The 22512-nt window shown below is 42.5% G+C and overlaps 1 protein-coding gene and 1 long non-coding RNA gene across 3 annotated transcripts in view; one reads left to right on the top strand and one right to left on the bottom strand.

Annotated features, from left to right (window-relative positions):
• The window catches only part of COP1 (COP1 E3 ubiquitin ligase), a 230370-nt gene that overhangs the window by 96831 nt on the left and 111027 nt on the right, over positions 1–22512 (bottom strand). For both annotated transcript variants that reach the window (XM_053247199.1, XM_053247200.1), the window contains exons 13-14: positions 15594–15702; positions 5970–6051 (exon numbers count right to left, since the gene is read on the bottom strand). In XM_053247199.1, coding sequence (XP_053103174.1) covers positions 5970–6051; positions 15594–15702 — 191 coding nt within the window. The remainder of the gene's footprint in view (positions 1–5969; positions 6052–15593; positions 15703–22512) is intronic.
• Positions 8103–11972, top strand: LOC128323663 (uncharacterized). The gene is made up of 3 exons (XR_008306416.1): positions 8103–8168; positions 11636–11696; positions 11920–11972. It is a non-coding gene; the product is annotated as an uncharacterized LOC128323663 (long non-coding RNA).

Here is a 22512-nt window from a genome sequence, read left to right as displayed (position 1 = left end):
GTTGTGAAAGAGAAACTCAAGTATGTAGTACACCGCCCTGGGCTCCTTGGAGGAAGAGCGAGATATAAATGTAAAAATAAAAATAATAAAATAATAATAATCCAGAGATGTGGGGTGGAAATATTTCTCGATTTTCCCCCTATACATTTTTCTGTGGAAAAATTTCTACTTGGCTACTTGAAAATTTTTTGAAATGCAGTGTGGGAAATTAAAATTATGAAGATGTATAAATATGTCAAATCACATGCCAAATCAGGTCACAATCTACATAGAGCATCAGGGAAATTTGTATAGTAATTTTTAAAATGAAAAATGAAATGAAATGAAATGAAATTTAATGCACATTTCATGCAAATGAGGGGAAGTTTGAATGGGAATTTTTTCTGGACCCCACCACGCACACATCAGAAAGTCTACACCTGTATGTTCAGGTAAAGTGTGCCGTCGAGTTGGTGTCAGCTCCTGGCGACCACAAAGCCCTGTGGTTGTCTTTGGTAGAATACAGGAAGGGTTTACGATTGCCATCTCCCACGCAGTATGAGATGCCTTTCAGCATCTTCCTATATCGCTGCTGCCCAATATAGGTTTTCCCCACAGTCTGGGAAACATACTAGCGGGGATTCAAACTGGCAACCTCTGGCTTGCTAGTCAAGTCATTTCCCACTGTGCCATTAGGTGGCTTCTATATGCAGGAGGCCTAATTTATTATTGGGGAGGGGGACAGAAAGAATCCCTGGAAATAAGTAATTTCCTCATTCCCAGACCACATCCCTTCAGTTCCTCAATCCAACTCATATATTCTATAGGGCTGTGACAGGACGAAAAGCTATGTGAGGTGAAATAAGCTAGGAGCTTTGAAAAACTGCAGGAGACTAGAGGAAAACAGCAAGTACCCTTTCAAATGTGCTATTATTTTGGAAAATACAAAGTAAAATGCTTTGCAAGGGATGTGGTAGAATCAAATTTCCCAGTAAGTTCCACATCCACATAGCTGTGGCGTCTCCCCTCCCGCCCCAAGAAGCTTCCATTAATTTTTTCTTCACATTTAAGAAGAATTTTGGAATGCATAATATTAGCTGGAAGCTTATTAAAAAATAGAGTCTGACACTCCAGTCCTGCTAATGTGTATTTAGCAGGTTCACACAGATTGAGAGGCTCACTATACATTCCAATAATACTTAACACCTAGCTGATAAGTCAATTTTCCCTGTACATTAGTTGTTTATACTGTAGATTTCCTAACTTTGTGGCTGCCAAGAAGCATAACACTCCATGCAGTCAGGTTCACATGCAGGTTAAACCCATGACTGAAAAGCAATTCACTCAAGTCTCATCAACTTTTTATTTAACTGCTTAGAGTTCAGTATTTTGGTCCAAAACAAACTAGACTACATTTTAATCTAGCCAAGTCCTAAACACCCTATACAAACATCAGGACTGATCCGAAAATGACATTGGGGATCTAAAAGAAACTTACTCCGATCGGGTTACACACAGCCAGCATCAAATATGAATTGGGTCCCAGGAAACATACAGATTTAGTGTGCCAATGCAGCATACACCTGGCCCACAGATTCCTGGTGTACCAACAATGCACATGTATAGTGTTGAACCCAATTTAAACATATCAGATTAGCATAACCCTGCAAATGGAGCCTTAGTTAAGGAGAGAGAGAGCTAGCCACTCAGCCAGTGCAGCAAGAGAGACTGCCATTGATAATGCAAGGTGCCTGATGTCTGCTACAGCAAGTAGTGACACCAGCTGAAGGCAGGCAGCATTCATTGCCAGCAGCCAGTCTCTCTCACACACACTCTGTCCCTGCTCCAGCAACAAATGTGTGGGCTTTGTCTGCTCCTGAAAAGGAGGAAACAAAGTGGACAAGTTTGCTAAAGTAGAGAGGGTGGGTTTAAGAGAGTGTAATGCTTGCTGGAAAACAGCACTGAACACCACCAAGAAGAAGAGAGGCAGCTGTCAGCACTGGCCTTTCAGCCTGGTGATAAGGAAAGTGGCTGAGGGCATGGCCAGTAATGTGAAGGTGGGGCAGCATCAGCGCTCAGCTGATGCAGGGGGTGGTGCTGCAGAGGCAACAATGCTTGCATCACTTTTAGCAGCACACTCAGTCAAGCTGTTGCTACTGCTGCAGCAGCTGCTAAAGCTGAGGAAGACAACTGAAACAAATCTGACGTTTAAGTCTTTGATATTGCATTTTAGCCAAATTGCAGGTAGTACCTTACTATTTTTTTAACCTATCCATCATATTTTTACACCACCTGATATCTACATCTCTAGGCAGTGTACAAAATTTAAAATAATATTTTAAAATCAGCACAGATTAAAACACACAAAACAGTTAAAACAGTAGCATAAAACAGAAATAAAACATTAGCATAAAGCAATTAAACAAACTAGCCAACCCCACACAGAGCATCTGTGCGCTCTTTGGAGCCAGTGGTTACCTCTCCTCCCCCCTTTCTGCCCCCGTCTCTGCTTCTGGGCCCAGCCACCTCTCCTCTCCACTGCCACTTCTGCCCCCCACACTGGGCCCGCCACCTCTGGCCTCCATGGCTGGGCCGCTGCCACGGCAACCAATTCTCCTGGGTGCACCTCAGCCAATCAGCTGGGCTCTGGGACGCACATTCCAAGGCATACCCAGGAGAATTATTAGAACAAATTAATAAAATTCTAATTAAAAGCCTGTAAGAACGGATGGCTCCTGGACCCAAATGCAGCATGGGTGTGCTTGTTGCTACCTCGCTGCGCGCATCCTCGAAACTGCTTCCATTGCTCAAGCAATATGCTATGGCAGTTCTGGTCCAATTCAGCCGATGCAAACTGCTAATTAATATCTATCTCCCTCCCCAACGTAGGAAGCTACAGGTCAGAGCAATGTGGACTGAACTTGAAAACTACTTAGCAGATCTCCTTCTCTCCATTCCTGATGCATTTGTGGTGATGTGTGGTGACCTAAACACAAGGCTGGGCCCTGATGATCATACCTTTTACACTCAACAAAGGGCCCATCCACCCAGCCCCGAAGCAGATGGGCTTCCTCTTATCCGTCTCTCTAAGGACCAAAGATCAAATTATCTGGGTCTTTGTTTGAGTCTAATGACTACCAGACTTAACCTCTCCATTATGAACGGCTCGTTTGAAAATGATCACCCTGCCGAGTTTATCTATCTCATCGGCTCCAGATTGAGCCTGATTGATTACTTTATCACCTCAAGGAACCTGCTTCTTTTAGTGGAGAAATTTGAGGTTACTCCCAAATTTGACAGCTATCATCTTCCCATTTCGCTACTCCTGAAGCCCTTCATTTATCAGTCCCACATAGAGATCCACTACAATTCCTCCATATCCTTGGTGGGAAGAGCATACTGCCGTGCTAAATGGTCACCACAACTGGAACAAGCGCTAAGAGAGCCTCTGGCCATCTGCAGTGCATTCAATCATCCCTACTAAATAATGACCCTACTTGTGTGCCTTTGGAGCTCTACAATGCCCTAGTCCAGGAACTACAGCAGCTCCTCTCTTGTAAGAACCGTGAGCCTCAAGAACAGCATCAACCGGCCTCCAATCAATGGTTTGGTAATGACTGTGTTAAAAGCCCTTGCCAACACCTACCATGTCTATAAATCTAGCTCAGGTCTGTGGGCCACACAGAATCTTCTTCAGCAGAAAAGACAGTATAAAAGTCTGCTGGCCCGTAAGAAAAAAAAGGCCATGAAAGAGGCCTGGATGGGACTCATTCAGGCCATTAGATCCAAAGACTCTGCCATGTTCTGGCATCTTATAAAGCACTCTCCCAACTATGGTCCAAATCACATGGATTGTCATATTCACCCAGGAATCTGGGAGAAACACTTTCATGGTTTATAGAAAGACCTTGTTGCCATTTGTAGAAGCTCCTCCTGCGCCATTGAGGATACTCCAGCATGGGCTCCAGTGTCAACCTCAGAGATCCACAGTCTAGTCACCCAACTAAGACCGGGAAAGGCTCTAGGTGAGGACCTTATTCCACTGGAGGCTGTTAAAAACAATCTGGACTGGTGGGCCCCTATCCTGGCATTGCTCTTTACCTATATAGACACGAATGGCCAAATTCCCAAGGACTGGGGAGTAGTGATCATTGTCCCTATATTTAAAAAGGGCAAGAAGAACGATCCTGCCAATTACAGACCCATTAGTTTGCTCAATACCATCAGCAAGCTCTATGCGGGAAACTTAAGAGATTGGCTGGAATAGAAAATCTCCTTGCTGAGGAACAAGCAGGCTTTAGGGAAGGGTGCTCTACCATTGATCAGTGCCTAGTCCTACAACACTTCATAGAGAAATACTCCTCCAGCAGGACGGCCTCCCTTCATGCTGCCTTCATTGATCTCAAGGCAGCATTCAATTCTATTTCACGTGTTAAACTATGAGAGAAATTGGAGGCCTCCTCCATTGACTGGTATCTGCTATATCTTCTCCCACCCTGCATAGACACACCTCAGTCAAGGTGAGCTGTAGTCCACAAGGCCACCTCACAAGGGCTGTTCTAACTCAGAAGGGCATTAAACAAGGATGTATCTTGGCCCCCACTCCTATTTAACTTCTACATTAACTCTATGGTGGGCCGGCTCAGCAATCCTGATTTTCACCCCACAAAACTTACGGGGAGACATACTGCCATATTGTTATATGTGGATGATGCAGCCATCCTCTCAAGGACCCCCATCGGCCTTAGAAGAGCACTGAGGGCCTTGTTGCACTGCAAGGGGACTGCCTCAAAATTAACCATCACAAAACTAAAATCATGGCCTTTGCCAGGAGGCCCAAGATCTAGTCGTGGAAGATCGAAGGTCATAAGACTGAGCAAGTTGCACATTTTAATTACTTGGAAGTAGTTTTCCAATCTGGCAGCTCTAGAAAAGCCCATGGGGAACATGTGGCTTTAAATGCCCAGAGAAGCTCCTCTGCTATTCTTCAATACCCGAGGACAAGAGGAGGTCATTATCTACCCGCAGCATTTGAACTGTTCAAAGCCAAGCCACCAGCTCAACTCCTCTATGGTGCTCAGTTGGGCCCCTTTCTCAACACTGTGATTCTGGAACAGATATAATCCAAATTCCTGAGGGCAGCGCTCTGTGTTCCGAGATGTGTCCCCAATGCCACTCACTCTGCGACTGGAGACAGGCTTGATCAAGATCGAGGCTAGGGTGTGGGCGACCACTCTTTGTTATTGGCTCAGATTATCCTCTCGCCCAACTGGCCTTGCCTCCTTAACCCTACCATTCCAGTTGGATATAGACAATTGAGGCCAAAATGGCTACTCAGGGCCTCTCCCCCCTGACCTTGCTCAGCATGGACTATGATCAGACAAAAGCAACTATCAAGCAGCGCATTACAGACATTGGGCACCATTGGCTACTTTCCAGTCCTCTGATACAGCAGCTCAATATTAACAGGTCCTTCCTTCCATAGAGATTTAACTTATTTGCTTTTATGTACAGGGTAGGAGAAGAGGGAGAGAAGATGTGGCATATCGATTTCTGCATACCAGACTGCACACAACAGCAAATGCTTACTTCTGAATAACCCCTGGTGCTTTCATCTTTGAATGAATATAGCCAGCCTCACCCTGTTAAAATAAACCATGGAAGAGAGGAAAAATTTGCAAGGAAAAAAGAGAAGGGAGCATATAAACCCAAGGCATGCTCCTGATCCTGGTTAGGAGAGACTGCAAATGTTGCATCTGTACCAGACCTAAGGTACAAGGTTTTATTCATTCAGCGATAAAACCTGTGCCATTTCTTCATCAACATTCAATTGTTTTCATGTGACTATCTAAGTGGAAGAGACTTGAGAAGACAGTTTAAAACTCTGCTAAAATACTGGAAGTTCAACGCTTCATTTTGGAAAACTACATGGGACCTTCAATATGAATTCAGCCATGCCATATTAATGAGGGTGGTGGGGGGGAACACACCTTTTGCATCATCAGAGCCTGAAGCCAACAATTTAGGATCCATCAAATTAAAGTCCACACTCCAACATCTTTTCTCGTGCTCCTGTTTGAGAAAGAGGAAATGAACAGAATGTAGCAAATTACTACTCACATATAAACTAGGTAGTAATGAAGGATATATATTCTCAGTTAAATCAATAGGGATGAAGCTTTACTATTCTTAACAGGGTTCAGATAGAATAGTCCTTCCACTCAAACAAATCGTTTGCACTATTTGAAAGCAGACCCCAGAGAGGGCAACTAGAGAGCTACATCAAGGCTTCAGGGTCTTAAAAAGCTACTGCTTATTTGCATCTTGAAAGATGGGGAGCTCAGATTATTATGATAGTATGTGCTTTGGCTTGTTACTGCTCCCTGGTGGACTTTTCCTTTTAAATAGTAAAATCAATAAGCTAAATATCTAGATTTCCCCCTAGAGTTCCTCTCCATCTCTGACAATTTTTACAAACCATTTGAAAACCCACCTCTTTACCAAAGCTTTTAGAATTTTTAGGTTTTAATCTGTTTTTGGCTTTAAAATTGTTTAAATTATTTTAAGTTTTGTGTATGTTTTTAACTTGTTTTATGTTTTTGTTAACCGTCCAGAGTCAAAAGTTTGGGGCAGTATACAAATTTGATAAATAACTAAAATAATAAATAAAAACACGTTGCTTACCTATAACATGTGATCTTTTGGTGATCCGGTATCATCCACAATGTGGGTTATGTGCCTGTGCAGTAGCTCCATTGGAAGAATTTTCAAGCTCCCCGAGGTGCTCTTCAGAGTATCTTCTGTGGCAAAGCACCCTTTTGCTCAGTTCCTGGTCAACTACTGTGAAAATTGAAGTTCTTCAGACAAATGATGAGATATCTGATTTTTTGATAATGTAGTTGAGTGGAGAGGTCAAGTGTGTGTTGTGAATGATACCGGATCACCAAAAGATCACCTGTTACAACCTGTTTATCTTTGTGGTGATCTGGTATCCTTTACAATGTGGGTGATTAATGAGCTCCCCATAGAAGTAGGAGGGCTAGAGGATGTGTCTTAAAGAACTTTTTTTAGCAAAGCCTGCCCAAAGTTGGCTTCAGCCGCAGCTCGTATGTCTATGGCATAATGCTTAACAAAATGTAAATTGGAAGGCCAAATAGCAGCCTTGCAGAGGTCAGTAAAATTTATTCCTGATAAGTGAGCAGCAGAGGTAGTCATGGCTCTTGTAGGGTGATCTTTAACCATGTTTGGAAGTTGTACGTCTTGTTTTGTGTAACAAAAAATGTTGGACAAGCCAGTTAGAAAGCCTCTGTATAGAGACTAGTTGGCCTTTGCACCTGCTCCTGAAGGCAACAAAAAGTCTCTGGGACTTTCTAGAGTCTTTAATACTGTCTATACAGAAGGAAAGTGCTATACGAACATTTGAAGAGCCGAGAGAGTGCTCCAAAGGAATGGTAAGACTCATGAAAAAGGAAGGGAGGATAATGTCCTTGTTGACATGGAAGTCAGAAATTACCTTACGTACAAACTAAGGGTTCTCATAACCACATTAGTAGGATAGAATTTGGTGAAAAAGGAATTGATTCTCAAAGCGGAAAGTTCACTGACCCTTTGTGCTGTGATGACAGCAATCAAAAAGGCTGTCTTTATAAAGAGCAACTTAATGGGTGTTGAAGAAAGTTGTTCAAAGGGGGCCTTAGTGTAGGAACTACTAGAGACTCCAAGGCTCAGTTGGTTTTCTAATTGGTGGGAAGAGACTGTTAATTCTCTTCAGAAATCTTTTGCAGTTTGTGTGAGAGAACAGCATCCCAGCCTGCATGAACTGCATATAGGGCCACCATATGGACTTTAATAGGTAAATTGCAAAGCCCCAGGCATTCCAGGGAAGTAAGATATAGAAGGATTTGTCATATAGAGGCTTGTAAGGGATTAAAACCTTTGACCCTGGTGTAATCAGCAAACCTTTACCATTTACAGTTGTAGTTTCATCTAGTGGAAGCCTTCCTCTCATGCCATAGGATACTGTCTAGAAGTTCAACTTCCATGCAGTCAAGTTCAAGGTTTGAAGACTATGATGGAGGACTTGACCTTCATTCCAAGACAAAAGGCTGAAGCATTGAGGGAGATGGCAATGGAATCCTTGGGATAGTTGTAGGAGAAAAGGGAACCAAGGCTGTCTCGGCCACCATGGGGTAAGCATGATGCATTTTGTTTTGTGCTGAAGGACTTTGCTGAGTACCCTGGACAGTAGAGAGAAGAGGAGAAAGAGACAGAATATGCATTTTCTCCAAGGGATCTGGAAGGCATACCCCAAAGATCCCTTCCCCACTCCTGTTCTTGGGCAGAAACAATAACATTTCTTGTTGGCTGTGGATGCAAAGAGGTCTTCTTGGGGAGTTCCCCAATGAAGGAAGAGATTGGAGATTACGTCTCAAATTTATTTCTCATTCATGCTTATGGGAGGAATCTGTTTTTCTGCTCAGATTATCCACAAGGATGTTGTCGATGCCCTTTATGTGCAGAGCCAGAAGGTATATTTGGTGACATATACTCCAGTCACAAGATTTTGTAGCTAGGTTACACAGGGATCTGGGCAATGTCCCTCCTTATCAATTGATCCAAGCAATGGCTGTGGCACTGTCCAGAATAATTTGAACAGTTTGGTCTCTGAATCGTGGAAGGAAGAATTTGAGCACTAGAACAGTCAGGAGCTCCAGGAAATATATGTGTAGAGCTCAGTTGACTGGTGATGGTTCCACAGACCTTGCATGTGGAGTCCAGCACAATGGGCACTCCATCCTTTGAGAGAGGTAATGGTTGGAGTAATGGTCCAACCAGTAATGGTTGGAGGAGGATGAAATGGAATGCCCTTTGCATTATTTTACAGTGGCTGTAGAAGATGCCATCAAACCTAAGAGTCTTTGGATGGTCTGCACCATTTGCTTTGGGTTGGCTCTGAATGAGTAGATTAAACGTACAATTGAGAATTGTCTTTCCTTTGGAAAGCCCATGTTGTCCAGGTGTCGAGAACAGTACCTTTGTAGATTATTGGCCTCTGCAGCTGGAGGCTGGACTTTTTCCAGATTACCTGGATGCCTAGGTCTTCCAGAAGTGATAATTTTAGCTGATTGCTTAGAAAGTCCTTGTTGGTCGAAGTCACCCAAGTGTCTAAGGTTTTTCTCCATAGGGAAGAATGGAGGTTTCAGTAGCCCCATAACAGCACTTGGGGGGTGCTGGGGTGGCCCAGAGCGAGTGGTGGTGTAGTGCACAGAAGGTGCCAGAGGGTTGCGTTGTTTCTGAGGTGTTCTGAGTGTAGATTATTTGGTAGCATATGCGATTTTCAATGACAAACTATGAATCCACTTTCATTTGCTAACCTTAAAGACATGCAAACTTCAAAAATCACTTAAAAATCAGCCCTTTGCCCAATTCCTTTCAAATAATTCTGGTAGCTTCCTTGCCCCACTTGGGCACTACCACCCACCACACTCCGCTCTAGGCCACCCCTTTGCCCCCGACGTGAAGCTATACATTTGCTGACACCTCCATGCTTCTTTATGGAGAAAAACCTTAAAGATGCGTAAACTTCAAAAATCACTTAAAAATCAGCCTTTTGCCCAATTCCTTTCAAATAATTCTGGTAGCTTCCTTGCTCCCCTTGGGCACTACCACCCACCACACTATGCTCTAGGCCAGCCCTTTGCTCCCGACGTGAAGCTGTACATGTGCTGCAATCCTCATTATTCCCTATGAGGAATAAAAATATATTTAAAAGTTCATCAATAATCGGAGGAGTGTCCGATTGCCTTGGGCTTTTGTGGATGGTAGGCACCCCTGGGTGCCTACCAACCACCCCACTTTTGTGCTCCTAGGTGCTCCACAATAGGGGATAGTGTACTGGTTCGGGTCCCATTATACCCTATGAGAAAAATAATTTAAAATATTCCAAATATTCATAAAAAGCCATAGGAGTGTCCGATTGCTTTGGGGTTTGGGTGGTGGGTACCCATGGGTGCCATCTACCACCCCACTCACTTCTGGAGTTTCGAACTGGTTCAAATTTGAACTGAACCGGGGGGGTGTGTGTGCAAGCAAAATGAAAAGCGAACCTCCCCTTCCTGGTTCAAACCCGGTTTGAATTCGAACTGAACCGGGCAAACCAGTTTTGTGCACATCTCTATTTGAAAATAGGCATCTTTCAGATCTAGGGTAGCAATCCATTCCTCTTCTTCCAGGAGAGAAAAAAGGCTCTGCAAGGTGATCATTCAAAATTTCCTTGGGTAGATGAAGTCATTGAGGAAATGCAAGTCCAGTATAGGGCAGAGACTGTCATCTCTTTTGGGGGCTTGGAAGTATCTTGAATAGAATCCTCTCCACAGATTTTTCTGAGTGAGTTTCCATCAACTCTTTTCCCAACAGAGCTTGCACTTCTGCTAATAAGATAGGAATTGTGTGGGGTCTATTTTACCCCCATGGATGCAGTGGTAGTGGTAAACTATTGCACATCCAGTGGAGATGATACTTGGCACCGAGGTGTCAGATGTAATGCAATGCCAAGCTGGAGTGAAAGGGACATGTCTGATGGCAGTAAAAGTCCCAAAAGGTAAATAAAAGATCCAAGTGATCAAAGGCTTTGTTTGGGCTGGTCCAGATATTTGGATTTCTGCTGTTCCTTCTGCAAATAGGACTTTTTTTTGCCCCAATGGAAGGGCTTTCTAGGGTCCCTGCAATCCGGTTTGTTGAACTGAAATTTTGGCTTATCTAATTTCTTGTACCTCTGGGAATGCAACCACAAAATGGAACAAGATGTAAAAGTTTTTGCTGTAACTTTTGTTTTCTTCATCTTCTCCACTGTATTGTCCCTCAAAAGAGGAGATTTTCTATTTTGTCTTTCATATCAATTTGGAGAGAGAAAGAGCAGAGCCAGGCATATCTGCATAAAGAGACAGCACTTGCTAAGTTACAGGGTTGTCTCTCTGTGAGGTGCTTAGCAGTACTCAGGTGCTGGCAAGTAATCCACAGATTTCAAGAGAACTTCCTTAAAATTTAGATTTAATTGTTTCTGGAGCATCGTTTATGTCATCTTTTAAATTCTCCCAAATCAAGTAATGGTATTTGGTTATGCAATTGGCTATTTTAATGGATAGTGAACAGGAGGAGTAAATTTTCCGACTCACAGTCTAATTTTCTGCCCTCCATTTCAACAGGGGCAGAGTGCTTTTTTCCTGACCTATTTCCCATGGCACAATCCACTATTAAGTAATAAGTCTCAGGGTGTTTGAAAAGAAATGTACAATCTTCTTCTTGCACCCTGTAGAAATTCTCAAGGCATTTAGAGGTCAGAGTTGAGGTAGATGATGCATTCCATGCTCACTTCGCTGAGCTTACTAATACAGGCAGCATAGGGAGGGCCGCAAGGTGAGAGGTACTTGAAGAAGAAATGAAGTCAGACAGGGTCTTCAACTATGGATGCCGGAGATTTCAGTTCCAGGCCAAGAACTGGCCATTTCAGCCATTTGGATAAAATAAGATTATGTCTCCTCTGTGAGAGAATTAGATGTGTTGCTGGGAACATTTTCATCAGGTGAAGAGTCTGATGGGTTTTCCATATGGGTAGAATCAGACATGGATATATATTCAGCGTCTTTTTCTTTTTTAGGAACAGAGTTTTTCCCCTGAATTGTGGCGGACAAGATAACGTGTAGATTTGGAAAGGAAAGGTGGGTTATCTCTCTTGGCTGTTCTCTAGGAAGTTGTGGAAGAGGACTAGGATGTATTGGTCTCTTGAATAATGAATCACACTCAGACAGGATTTGTGATTTTGAGTTGAAAGCAGGTTTCATCTTCCTGAGTTTCCATAGTTTAAATTCTTCTTAGTTGTAAAGTAATGAAGGTGAAGACATATAGAAAGGATCTTTGAATCTTCCTATCTTTCTAATATAGCCTGGATCGAGAGCACCTGGTGAGCTCCAATAATCCATCCTACTGGAGTATGGAGAAAGTGAGAGATGGCACCTTTCTTTCCAAGTGTGATTTGGAAAAAATACAACGGAGAACAGGCAGGCATCACTCTTGCTGGTGAGGCAGATGGTGTTTTGGGAATAGGCAGTGCACCAGAACCAATATCTTCCTCAACATTGAGTCCATACAAAGAAAAACCCTTAAAGGTTGTCCCAGAAAGTGTTGCATGTGGAGAACCCAGGAGAGTCTCAACATCCTGTAGGATAGAGAATTTCTTCAACATCAACAGTATGAAAGGAAAGTTGATGCCAAAATCAGGTGATGCAGAGACATTTGAGGGAGCAAGTGGTTCCTAATCCAGTCACAGGCTTGGTCAGTATCAGTGTCATCATCAATGGTGTTGAGGTTTTCTCCATAGAGGGAGCAACTGGTATGGTAGACATCCAAGTTATTCCAAGAGTCCGTGTCAGTAACCATACCGGAATGTGTGATACTGAAGCAACAGGTGGATTGGTAGAACCAGTCTCTATGATCTCTGGAGAGGAAGAAGAGTACCGAGATTGGGTTGGAGGCAGAATCTCAACCATACAAGGCAATGGGTTTCAAGCCTCATGCAGCATCAGCAATGTTGAGACCAGAGGAAGTGGTTGAACTGGAATCGGATGAGTCTCTTTTGGAACTGTCTGTATTGGTCTATGGAAGAACTTCAGCACAGAAGTTGAAGGTGTCAGGTTTGAAAATGTTTTCCAATGTTTAGCGTGGAATGGAGCTTTATCATGGTGTTTGCGCTTTTTGTGGTGTCTTTGATTTCTGTCCTTGGAGACATTGTGAAGATTTTAAAAAGTCTCTTTTGAGGTCTTAGCCGGCCAAGCTGTTGATACAAACTGCAATTGTTATTGTCACTGGTTGGATGGTGTTGATTCCAATGACGTCAACAGTAATGGGGACCGTGGCATCAGGAACAGAGGGTGTAACACTTGTTCATACAAAGCAGCCCTTAAATGTAATTCTCTGCCTTTTCTGGTTTGCTTAGAAAAAGATAAGCACATCTTGCAGTTTAGAAAATATGGTCCTCTCCAAGGCAAAGTCAGGAATCATGTTTGTCAGATGAGGGAAGTGTCTTGCAGCATGAAGAACACCTCGTAAATGTTTTTTTTTTAGCATCCATCAGTACAAATACTGAAAATACTAATCCAAATTGTTAAGCAATGAGATAAAGCGAACCATAGTCGAAAAACCAAGAACTCAAGCCGTTAACCTTTTCCTTTCAGGAACCAAGCATGACTGAGGAGCGTATCCTGAGAGAAGCATACACAGCAGTGGTCAAGAAGGAACTGAACAAAAGGGTACTTTGTCACCAACGTGTGAAAGACGGAGCTACAGAGAGCCTCAGAGAGCCTGAAAATCCTTCCATGAGGGCTACTACACAGGCACATAACCCATGTTGCTAAGGATACCGGATCACCACAAAGATCTGAATTAACTTCTTGGTCAGACATTCAAAGCAATATATTGTTCCTTAGATACTAGTATTCCCAGGAGCCAAAAGAATTCTGTAACTTTGACTAAAAGATCAATTTCAAGAATTTTCTGAACACTGAACATATATTTAATTCTGACAATATTCTGGTAAAGAGAGTTTCTAATTTGCAACAGGAAAATGCAAAAGGCCAGAGGAATGGAGGAGAAATAACTGAGGGGGAGGGGATGAAAAGAGAACATTCCAAAGAGTGTTCCAATCCCACTGGATATCATGTGCTTTATCAAAATAAAAAAGGAACCTTAAAAAGAAAAGAAAAAGGAGTCTGCAACATGCACACCAAGTTGGAAGACTACCCACATGCATATCTGCTCATGAATTAGCATTCCAGACAAGCATTTCAAGCCACAGAGTGGTGCACCTACCCAAAGCACACCCTGATTTTAACCCTTGTCGCATATCTTGCTCTATGTGTATTCTTATATTGTTCTTTCAATACACCTATTAACCACTGATTTGTTAGAATAAATAAATACATTAGTGTATCTGCATATCTAAATTCATTAAATTTATCTAATCTTAATACATGAATGAGGAGGGTAATGAATATACCTGAAAATCAATTCTTTTCCTTTCAGTTATAGACACTTCCCACCCCTATACTGATAAATGTCAATATTTATTATTTAAAATGAAAGGAAGATAAAATGGATCGTTTATCAAAAGTGCCTGGTGGTTCTTGAAGTGTCTGAAATGACTAAAATGTGAGGTTTGTTTTTGACTTTTACCACATCACAATCAATGCCATTCTTCAGCACTAAAGGATAGAAATTAGGACAAAATTTAGACATTTACTGAATGCACTAGATTACCCTTGGGATTTACCTAGCCAATACTTTCCATTGAATCTCCTAAAACCTTAATTCCCAGTATGTATCAATCATTATGATATTTACCATACTATATACATAACCAATCTACAAAACTATTAACACAAATCTGAAAGTAAGGTTTCCCTTACATCAGATTTAACAGTTTCAGGACATGGCAGAACTACTCCTGCTTCCAGTTAGCCCCCTTCAACAGCTTTCTAATAAGGTATTTCTTAACTGTAAGAGCTCTTGAGACAGTGAAACAGTCTGCCTCGTGCAGTAGTGTGTTCTTCATTGTAGGCTTTCAAACAGAGGCTGGATTCTGTTGTGGATTCTGCAGCAGCTTCATGCACTAAGCATAGGGAATGCACGAGAAGACCTCCAAGGTTCCTTCCAACTTTTAAAAATTCTATTATTTGATCACTTTATTATTCTAGCTCCTTGCATTTACAGATGTTCTAAGAGTTTAAGCATGTGGGGGAGCTTTCTCAGGAGAGAGAAGGCCCGTGTAAGCATCCCCTGGCATAAGCCATCAATGTGAATGGGAAACCTCATGTACACAGGAAGTCCCTAAGCATACTGGAAGCTCTCAGAGTTCTGAATCAGAGTCACTGGCCAACATGTAACATGGGCAAGTTCTTGTCCACCCATGCTGCTATAGGCTCCTAAGAAACTACCAGCAGTCTTAAAGTAGCACACCCACACTTTTAGAGTACTACTAACATTATTTCTAATGTAAGTAATGCTCCTAGAGTGCAGGTGTGCTACTTTAAGTAGTTAGACTCTTGTGCAAGATCACTGGCAGTTCCTTAGCAGCTCACAGCAGCACCGAGGAACATGTCAATCACTGTGTTGTTGGCTATTACTAAGAGATGGGGGACTTCAGGAATAAGTGAACCACAAGCTATCCTCTTTCACTAACCCCACCTCTGATCCCTCTTCTTTCATCAGCTTTCCCACATGGCTTATGAAGGTTATTGTTCAAACATTTTTTGTGGGTGCACTTGCTACCCAACAACTGTTAACAGAGTGATAACAGTTACCATTTTGTTCACTGAGATAATGGAAATCTCTTCTGACTGCAACCTTCTTTGCTATTTCACATTCCAGATTACTTTGCTTTCTTTCTACAACTCTTTCTCATTATTTTTAAACTCACATGTTAGTACTGACTGCAGTAGCATTTACAAATAAACTTTGACAAAGATGAATTAAAAGACTGAATTAGATCTTCCCTAAGTGGAAATCTTGATACTGTTTATTTGGGAGCCAAAATGCAGCACTTCTAAGACAGCACAATTTACCTGGTAGACTTTTGACCGTTGCCCTGTGAACCCATCCCACAAGATGACGGTACCTTCATAGTCACTGCTGGCCAACAGGTTTTTGTGGTAACTACTCCAGCTGATACAGCTATAAGAGAGAAATAATCTCTAAATAAGAAAGCATTTTCCTTTAAAACTACAACAGCATGACAATATGAGTCCTGCAATAAACCAGAATAATTTATTCGGCAATGGCAAATGCTGCCTAATTAAGGCCATTTTCTCTGCTTTTCTAATAATTCTATGTCACCAATTCTTTTTTAGGCCAACCAAGTCAAAATTTAAGATGGTGAAAAGCTAGAAACTAAAATGGTAGATAATTAAACACTTTCTTGGATTACACAGCAGCAATCTAAGTTGAAGCCCCTTTTTTTCCTTAAAGAGATTTTAAATGTGTGCCACAATTTTGTGTGTAACTCATAAACTGCTGAAGGCCCCACACACTTTTCACAGATCCTTGACAGATGTGCTGAGAAGCAACAGAGTGCTGTTGGAGCGAAAGGCTCCAGACCAGAGCATGACCCATAAAGCCCTACTTACTCTCTGCTGAAAAGCAAGGTTTGGAATAGTAATCAGGACCGGCACTTAGATATTTGTAGAAACAAATATCTGCTGTTCTTAGTGCATTGTATGATCCGGAATCTGACAAAGATTCTGCTGCCTGGTGCCTTACTGTGGTTTGTTTCTGCTAATGATTGCCACCATCCATGCTCATTTGTTATCCACACACAAGAGCAAATATCTTCTATATATATAATTCTCTAAGGCATACCTGTGGCTAATCCCATGTGTGGCAGCTCTCGCAAGAGTTCGCAAGCAGAAGCACCTGATTGGGCAGAGGGGATTCTATATGCAGATAGAGGGAAAGAGCCTGTGGCACTGTGGTGATTTGGCAGTGGGGATTCCATATGCAGATAGAGGGGAAGAGCCTGTGAAGGTTAAGGTCAGTTGGAATGCAACAGTTACTGGTCGGAAGATGTTCCTGATTGTAGAGGAGAGGAATGTATATGTAGACAGACAGACAGACAGACAGACAGATAGTGGGCAGGGGAGGATAGTGGGCAGGGGTCTGTGAAGAGGAGTCATGAGGGAGGAAAGAGCCCTTTCAGGAGAAGGAGGCTGCCACTGTGTGAATAGGATGAGGAAACAAGATGAACAAGATCTGTTAACTCGGGGGTGGGGGGGGGAGAGAAAGAGAGAGGAGGGGGAGGAGGAGGAGGAGAGGTCAACTGCTGCTGCTGCTGCTCCTATGGGGAGCAGCAGGAGCGGGGTTCGGGTGGAGAGGTCTCTGGGGATAGGGCACTGCAGCTTGGCCAACAGGTGCCACAATGTTGCAGCCACAATGAAGAGGGGTGAGGGGGATGGAAGCAATGCAATGGAGGAGGAAGAGGAGGAGGAGTGTGGCTCAGGAGAAGGTGGAGAGATCTCCGAGGTGAGGGGGACTGTGGCAGGGGGTGAGGGGAGCAATCAAGTACTAGCGCACAGATGCTCTGCAAAGTTTAAGCTGGTATTTTATGAATAGAACTGCATGGACTTGTGTTAGCAGCAGCCAAGACTTCAAGAACTTGTGGGGGGAGGAAAGAGAAGAATCAGTTACAAGCACAAGTAAGGCAAGGTCGGGACAATTAAAAATGCCAAAACACAAGAAAAGCAAATGTTGCTGTTTCTGCCCTTCAATGGTTAGCATGGCAACATCACTACTGCACAACAAAATAAAGCAGGAAAAGGAATAAGGAATCCTATATATGACAATAACCCATTCATCTGACATTCCTTTCAAGGTTCTCAAACTGTTAAAATAAAAAAAATTAAAGTATAACTTCTTCTAAACCTTAATACCACAAAATAAGTTATCTGCAAGTCCTCCTCTGCCCATCATAGCAGCCCTCTTTAATGAGCTGGCCCTATAATTAGCAAAAAGAGTTGCCCAGCCCTTTTTTGCACATGTCCAATACACTGCTTCCAAAGCCTTCTGAACGGCTACCAATAAATTACTTCACAACTTAACCACAAAATATATTACAGTTTGAAGCAAAGTCCTCAGTTTTCCAGTGGGCATAGGGGAAACTATGTAATCCAAGTAGTTCTAATACAATACTATGCTAACACCTTCCAGCTCAGGGTCCTCTTCTGATATGAGACAGTCATCCATGATGTCCTCCAATAGCTGTCACTCTATAAGACACTGTACTGAAACAGCCCTCACCTAGAGACATTGTAAGCCTCCATTATACATGCACTGAGCCACCTAGAAATAGTGGATGAAGAAGTATTTATTCACTCTCCCATAACCTTTCCCTAACTGTTTAAAAGGAAGTTAGGATGAGTTCCTGAAATGTATGAAGAATATATTGATATCTGGGATAAACCCTTGGTAAAATCAAAGAATGAACAACCCTATGCCTATGGCAGGGCAGGGGAGGGTAACTTTTACTTGACAAAGAACTCAGGAGCTTCCCTAGCTGCTCTGATAGCCACCAGAAATACCATTAAATAAATAAAAAATATGAACAGAGTACAGGAGCTCAAAGGGTGATCTGATAAAGGTCTTCTTGAACACTTTTAGGGATGAAATGGGAAATATGCACCATTGAAGGATAAAGGCGCTTGCCTTCAAGAACCTCACAATGTGTGGATGCAATGTGGATTCAACAATACCCTTCCAGTTGAAAAGCAGGCAGGCAGTGAAAGAAAGAATCCTCCTTGGATGCACAAGATTGATCACACTAGGCAAAGCAGATACCTCTCTTTAGGAATTGGTTTCAGGACTCGATCACACCATCTTACAAAAATTACAAAGTATGCTCAAATTCAGCTTCAGGGTCTTTAGAAGCACAACAAATTTGCAAGATTCTGCCAGGTAAGACCATAAATCCTATTTGTGTGAGATCTTGATGCAGTTTAGGAGTGTAGCCTAGTGATTCATGAACTGAGTGTAGTATACTAACTCACTGTGTTGAGGGCCCATAGCTCAGCAGTAGAGCACATTTCATATGTCAATTCAATCCCCAGCATCTCCAATTGAAAGGATCTCAGCTGCTGCCAAACAGTACCAAGCTATATGAAGTAATGGGCTGTCTCTGTATAAGGTACTTTCAGATGTTCAGAAGCTCTCTATTCACCAGCCAAATGGAACTGTGTCAAGTTGTTTGGACTGTTGTGAAGGCTAACAGGAGAGCATTTCTCATTTTAATGATATGCAGGAACCACATCCTGTGAAAACAAAAAGGTTTCACTAACTGAGCCTACTTGCGAGAAATCTTTGGTGGCCAGGCAGATTAGATGCCAGTGGTAACCCAAGGAGCGAGTCAGATGATCCAGGCCAACTATAATCATGTCCTAATATGAAGCAAAAAATTGTTGAAGGAACTGAAATGGAAGCATGCCCACTGGACAATCCCAGGACACCACAGAACCCAAGAGCTGTAAGGGAGTTTGAGCCATATTTTCTGCTTGTGGGAGATTTCAGAAAGGTTTCAGCTGCCTCTGTTTACTCTCTGGAGTAAGGAATAACATAACATCCAGATGAAACCTGTGCCAATATGCCAGAGTTTTTCGGCACACAAGGGGTAATTTTTGACAAACTACCCCACCCACCCACAGTTCTCTGTACTCATGAAAGGATGTCTCCAGCTCTTAAGGACATCGTTTCAGAAGGCAAAGTCGGCTCCATAGGAAAGGGAGTGATAATCAAAAATCACAAAGTTCCCCTTCAGTGGCATAGCCACCACTGGATGGGTGGGGGAGGGGGACACACAAATGCAGGAAAGACAGAGCAGCCTTCAGCTACAAAGTCCAGGAACATTTGCCACCACATGTTGACATTGGCCTTAAGACTGATATTCACATTAGTACACAGAACTGGTGGTCAAGCCAGCGGATACCAAGAGTGATCTCCTTCAGAAGCCACAGCCCCTGTGTTAAGCGTCTGAGACAGTGATCTCTGGACTCAATGAGGCTTGCACCAGTAGTGATCTAAACCTGATCTAGGCTGTAGAACAGGGGTGGGGAACCTTGGCCCTCCACCTGTTGTTGAACTACAACTCCCATCATCCCCAGCCATACTCATTGTGGCTAGGGATGGTGGGAGTTGTAGTTCAACAACAGGTGGAGGACCAAGGTTTCCCATCCCTGCTGTAGAAGGAACATAGGAAGCTGCCATATACTGGGACAGACCATTGGTCCATCTAGCTCAGTACTGTCTACACAGACTGGCAGCGGCTTCTCCAAGGTTGCAGGCAGTACTCTCAGCCCTATTTTAGAGATGCCAGGGAGGGAACTTGGAACCTGATGCTCTTCCCAGAAAGGCTCCATCCCGAGGAGAATACCTTACAGTGCTCACATGTAGTCTCCCATTGAAATGCAACCAGGGTGAACCCTACTTAGCAAAGGGGATAATTTATGCCTGCTACCACAAAACCAGCTCTCCTGGTCTTGCAGAGAAAGGTCAGTCTATGAAGAACAGGAAAGCCCCTCCTATAACAGTCTCTCAAATGGTGTTTGCTTGCAGCTGCATAATGATAGGAGGAGTCACTAGAGTGTTCTAGATCTGAAGTGTGCCTTTGGGACAGGGCTTATACCTGAACTAACAAACCCTTTAGATGTCAAGTCCCCTTTAGCCGAGTCTGTGGTATCCAGCTGCAGGGAATACACTTCAGTTATCAGAAGAAAGTGTGATCTAACTGTGTCCATTTCAAGGTGGTGGAGGGAAGAGAGTGCAAGAAAAAGATCTCTTCAGGAAGCAGGTCCTACTAAGCCTGCCTTGACATCAAAGCAAAGCGATGTGCAAACGGGTGCTGACTCTCAGTCTGTAGACTTCTTTAATACAAATCTGTCTTCTAGTGACCAGGAATAAGCAGATGGTATTACTGAATAGCAAGCATGCTAGGAGAAGAGAATATTAACTGTGTAAATAGTTGCTCAATTAAATCTACCTACCCGTTTTCATCAAGGTTTGCCTAACAAAAATTTCAATTTTTATCTCATGGTCATAATAGAGACAGGTAAGGCTATTGAACCAAGCACTGTTTTAAGTTACATTTAATTTTGCATTTCATTTATTGTAAATAGTCCTAAAATGGTGCCTTTCTCATGAACTCATTCAGTTTTGCCACTGAATTTAGTGTCTTTTTGCCTTCCCCAAATTTCCCATCTTCACTCTCAGTCTGTGTAAATTGCTGTTTCGTTAACTATTAGGGTAAAGATTGCCAGCAACCCAATTTTTGTCAGAAACAAAAACTTGAACAGTTTCTGCTTCTATGTTGTATTCAATGTATTCCAATTTTAGTTAAAAGAGTTAAATAACCACTTTAAACAACAGTTCTAACACACGCTATCTGTGCAAGGAAATTTACAGCAGTTAACTAGCAGCAATAAACAAGAAGATTACAGGCTCTGCCAGGATGAAAACATATTATTTACATCAGAATTCAGAGTAGTCCCCAGAGATAGAAGGAACAAGCTAAAAAGAATATGATAGATGAAGTAGGCACCTCTTGACAGTGCCAAATCACAATATACAGGGATTGCAAAACTTTTGGCCATTATATCTAGTAATCCAGGAGGTCTAAGCATTCAAAGTTAAACACACGCTAGTGAGCAATATTAAAGTGTTATCTTATTCATGATTAATGCAGCCTACAATCACATTTTGCCATGATGGTCCCAAAAGGCAAGTTAACCTCCACAACCAGTTCTTGTTTCTTCAGCATGGCATGATGGATAGCCAACATAGTGTAGTGCAGCAACAGGCAATCTTGGTTCTCCAGCTGTTGTTGAAATACAACACCCACCATCCATAGCCAGAATACATTGCAGCTGGGGATTATGGGAGTTGTAAATCAATAGCAGGAGAGCCAAGGTTGCCTACCCTGATATAGTGCATAGAGCATCTGGACATGAACGGGGAGACTTGAGTTCAAATTTTTCTTCTGCCATGAAGCTCACTGAGTGGTGTTGGGCAAGTTTCTTGCTCTCAACCTACCTCAAGAGTTCTATTGAGAGACCATATTATGCCTGTTCTTAAACAGTTGCACTGGCTGCTGATATGTTTCTGGGCAAAGTACAAAGTGGTGGGTATTACTTTTAAAGCCCTAAATGGCTTACGTCTGGGGTACCTGAGAGAGCGCCTTTATTTACAAGTGCCCCACCACTCAATGAGATCATCAGGAGGGGTCCATCTCCGGTATCACCAGTTCATCTGGTAGCGACCTGGGATAAGGTCTTCTCTGTTATTGCCCCAAGGTTGTAGAATGCACTCCCCATAGATATAAGAGGACTGTCTTCCCTGGAGGCCTTCAGGAGGCCTTAAAGACCCATCTTTTTAGCTTGGCTTTTAATGATATTTCATTTTAATTGTAATCTTAATCTGTTTTTAATTGGTTCCTGATTTTAATTGTAGATAGATAGATAGATAGATAGATAGACAGATAGATAGATAGACAGATAGATAGATAGACAGATAGATAGATAGACAGATAGATATAGATATCTAGATACATAAATACATAGATACATAGTTTTAGTGTAAACTGTCCTGGGCCACTCTGGAAGGGTGGTATATAAATCAAACAAAGAAAACACAAACATACACACAGAAGTGACTGGAACCTAAACTTCAGATATCCATGCATTTCAGCATCACTGAAAATTTAAACATCTTCACTCTCATCTTAAACTGAAGATTTCTGGGTTACTGAATTCATCTTATTCCATCTAGCAGAAGCAGTTTCCAACCCTCACCATCTCTACATACGATCAATATCGTTTCCAAACCTCTTGGGAGACGAGAGCAGTAATCAGGACAACAGATGACTATTTCTGAAAACAACTTAGTTGCCTGAATTAGACAGTTCTCAGATATAGTGCATACACGTATGCACGTTCACACATACATGCA

Source organism: Hemicordylus capensis, chromosome 4 (assembly GCF_027244095.1).
Source record: "Hemicordylus capensis ecotype Gifberg chromosome 4, rHemCap1.1.pri, whole genome shotgun sequence".
Classification (NCBI taxonomy): Eukaryota; Metazoa; Chordata; class Lepidosauria; order Squamata; family Cordylidae; genus Hemicordylus; species Hemicordylus capensis.
Note: the sequence above shows the minus strand (reverse complement) of the source record. Positions and strands in the feature narration are given on the sequence as shown.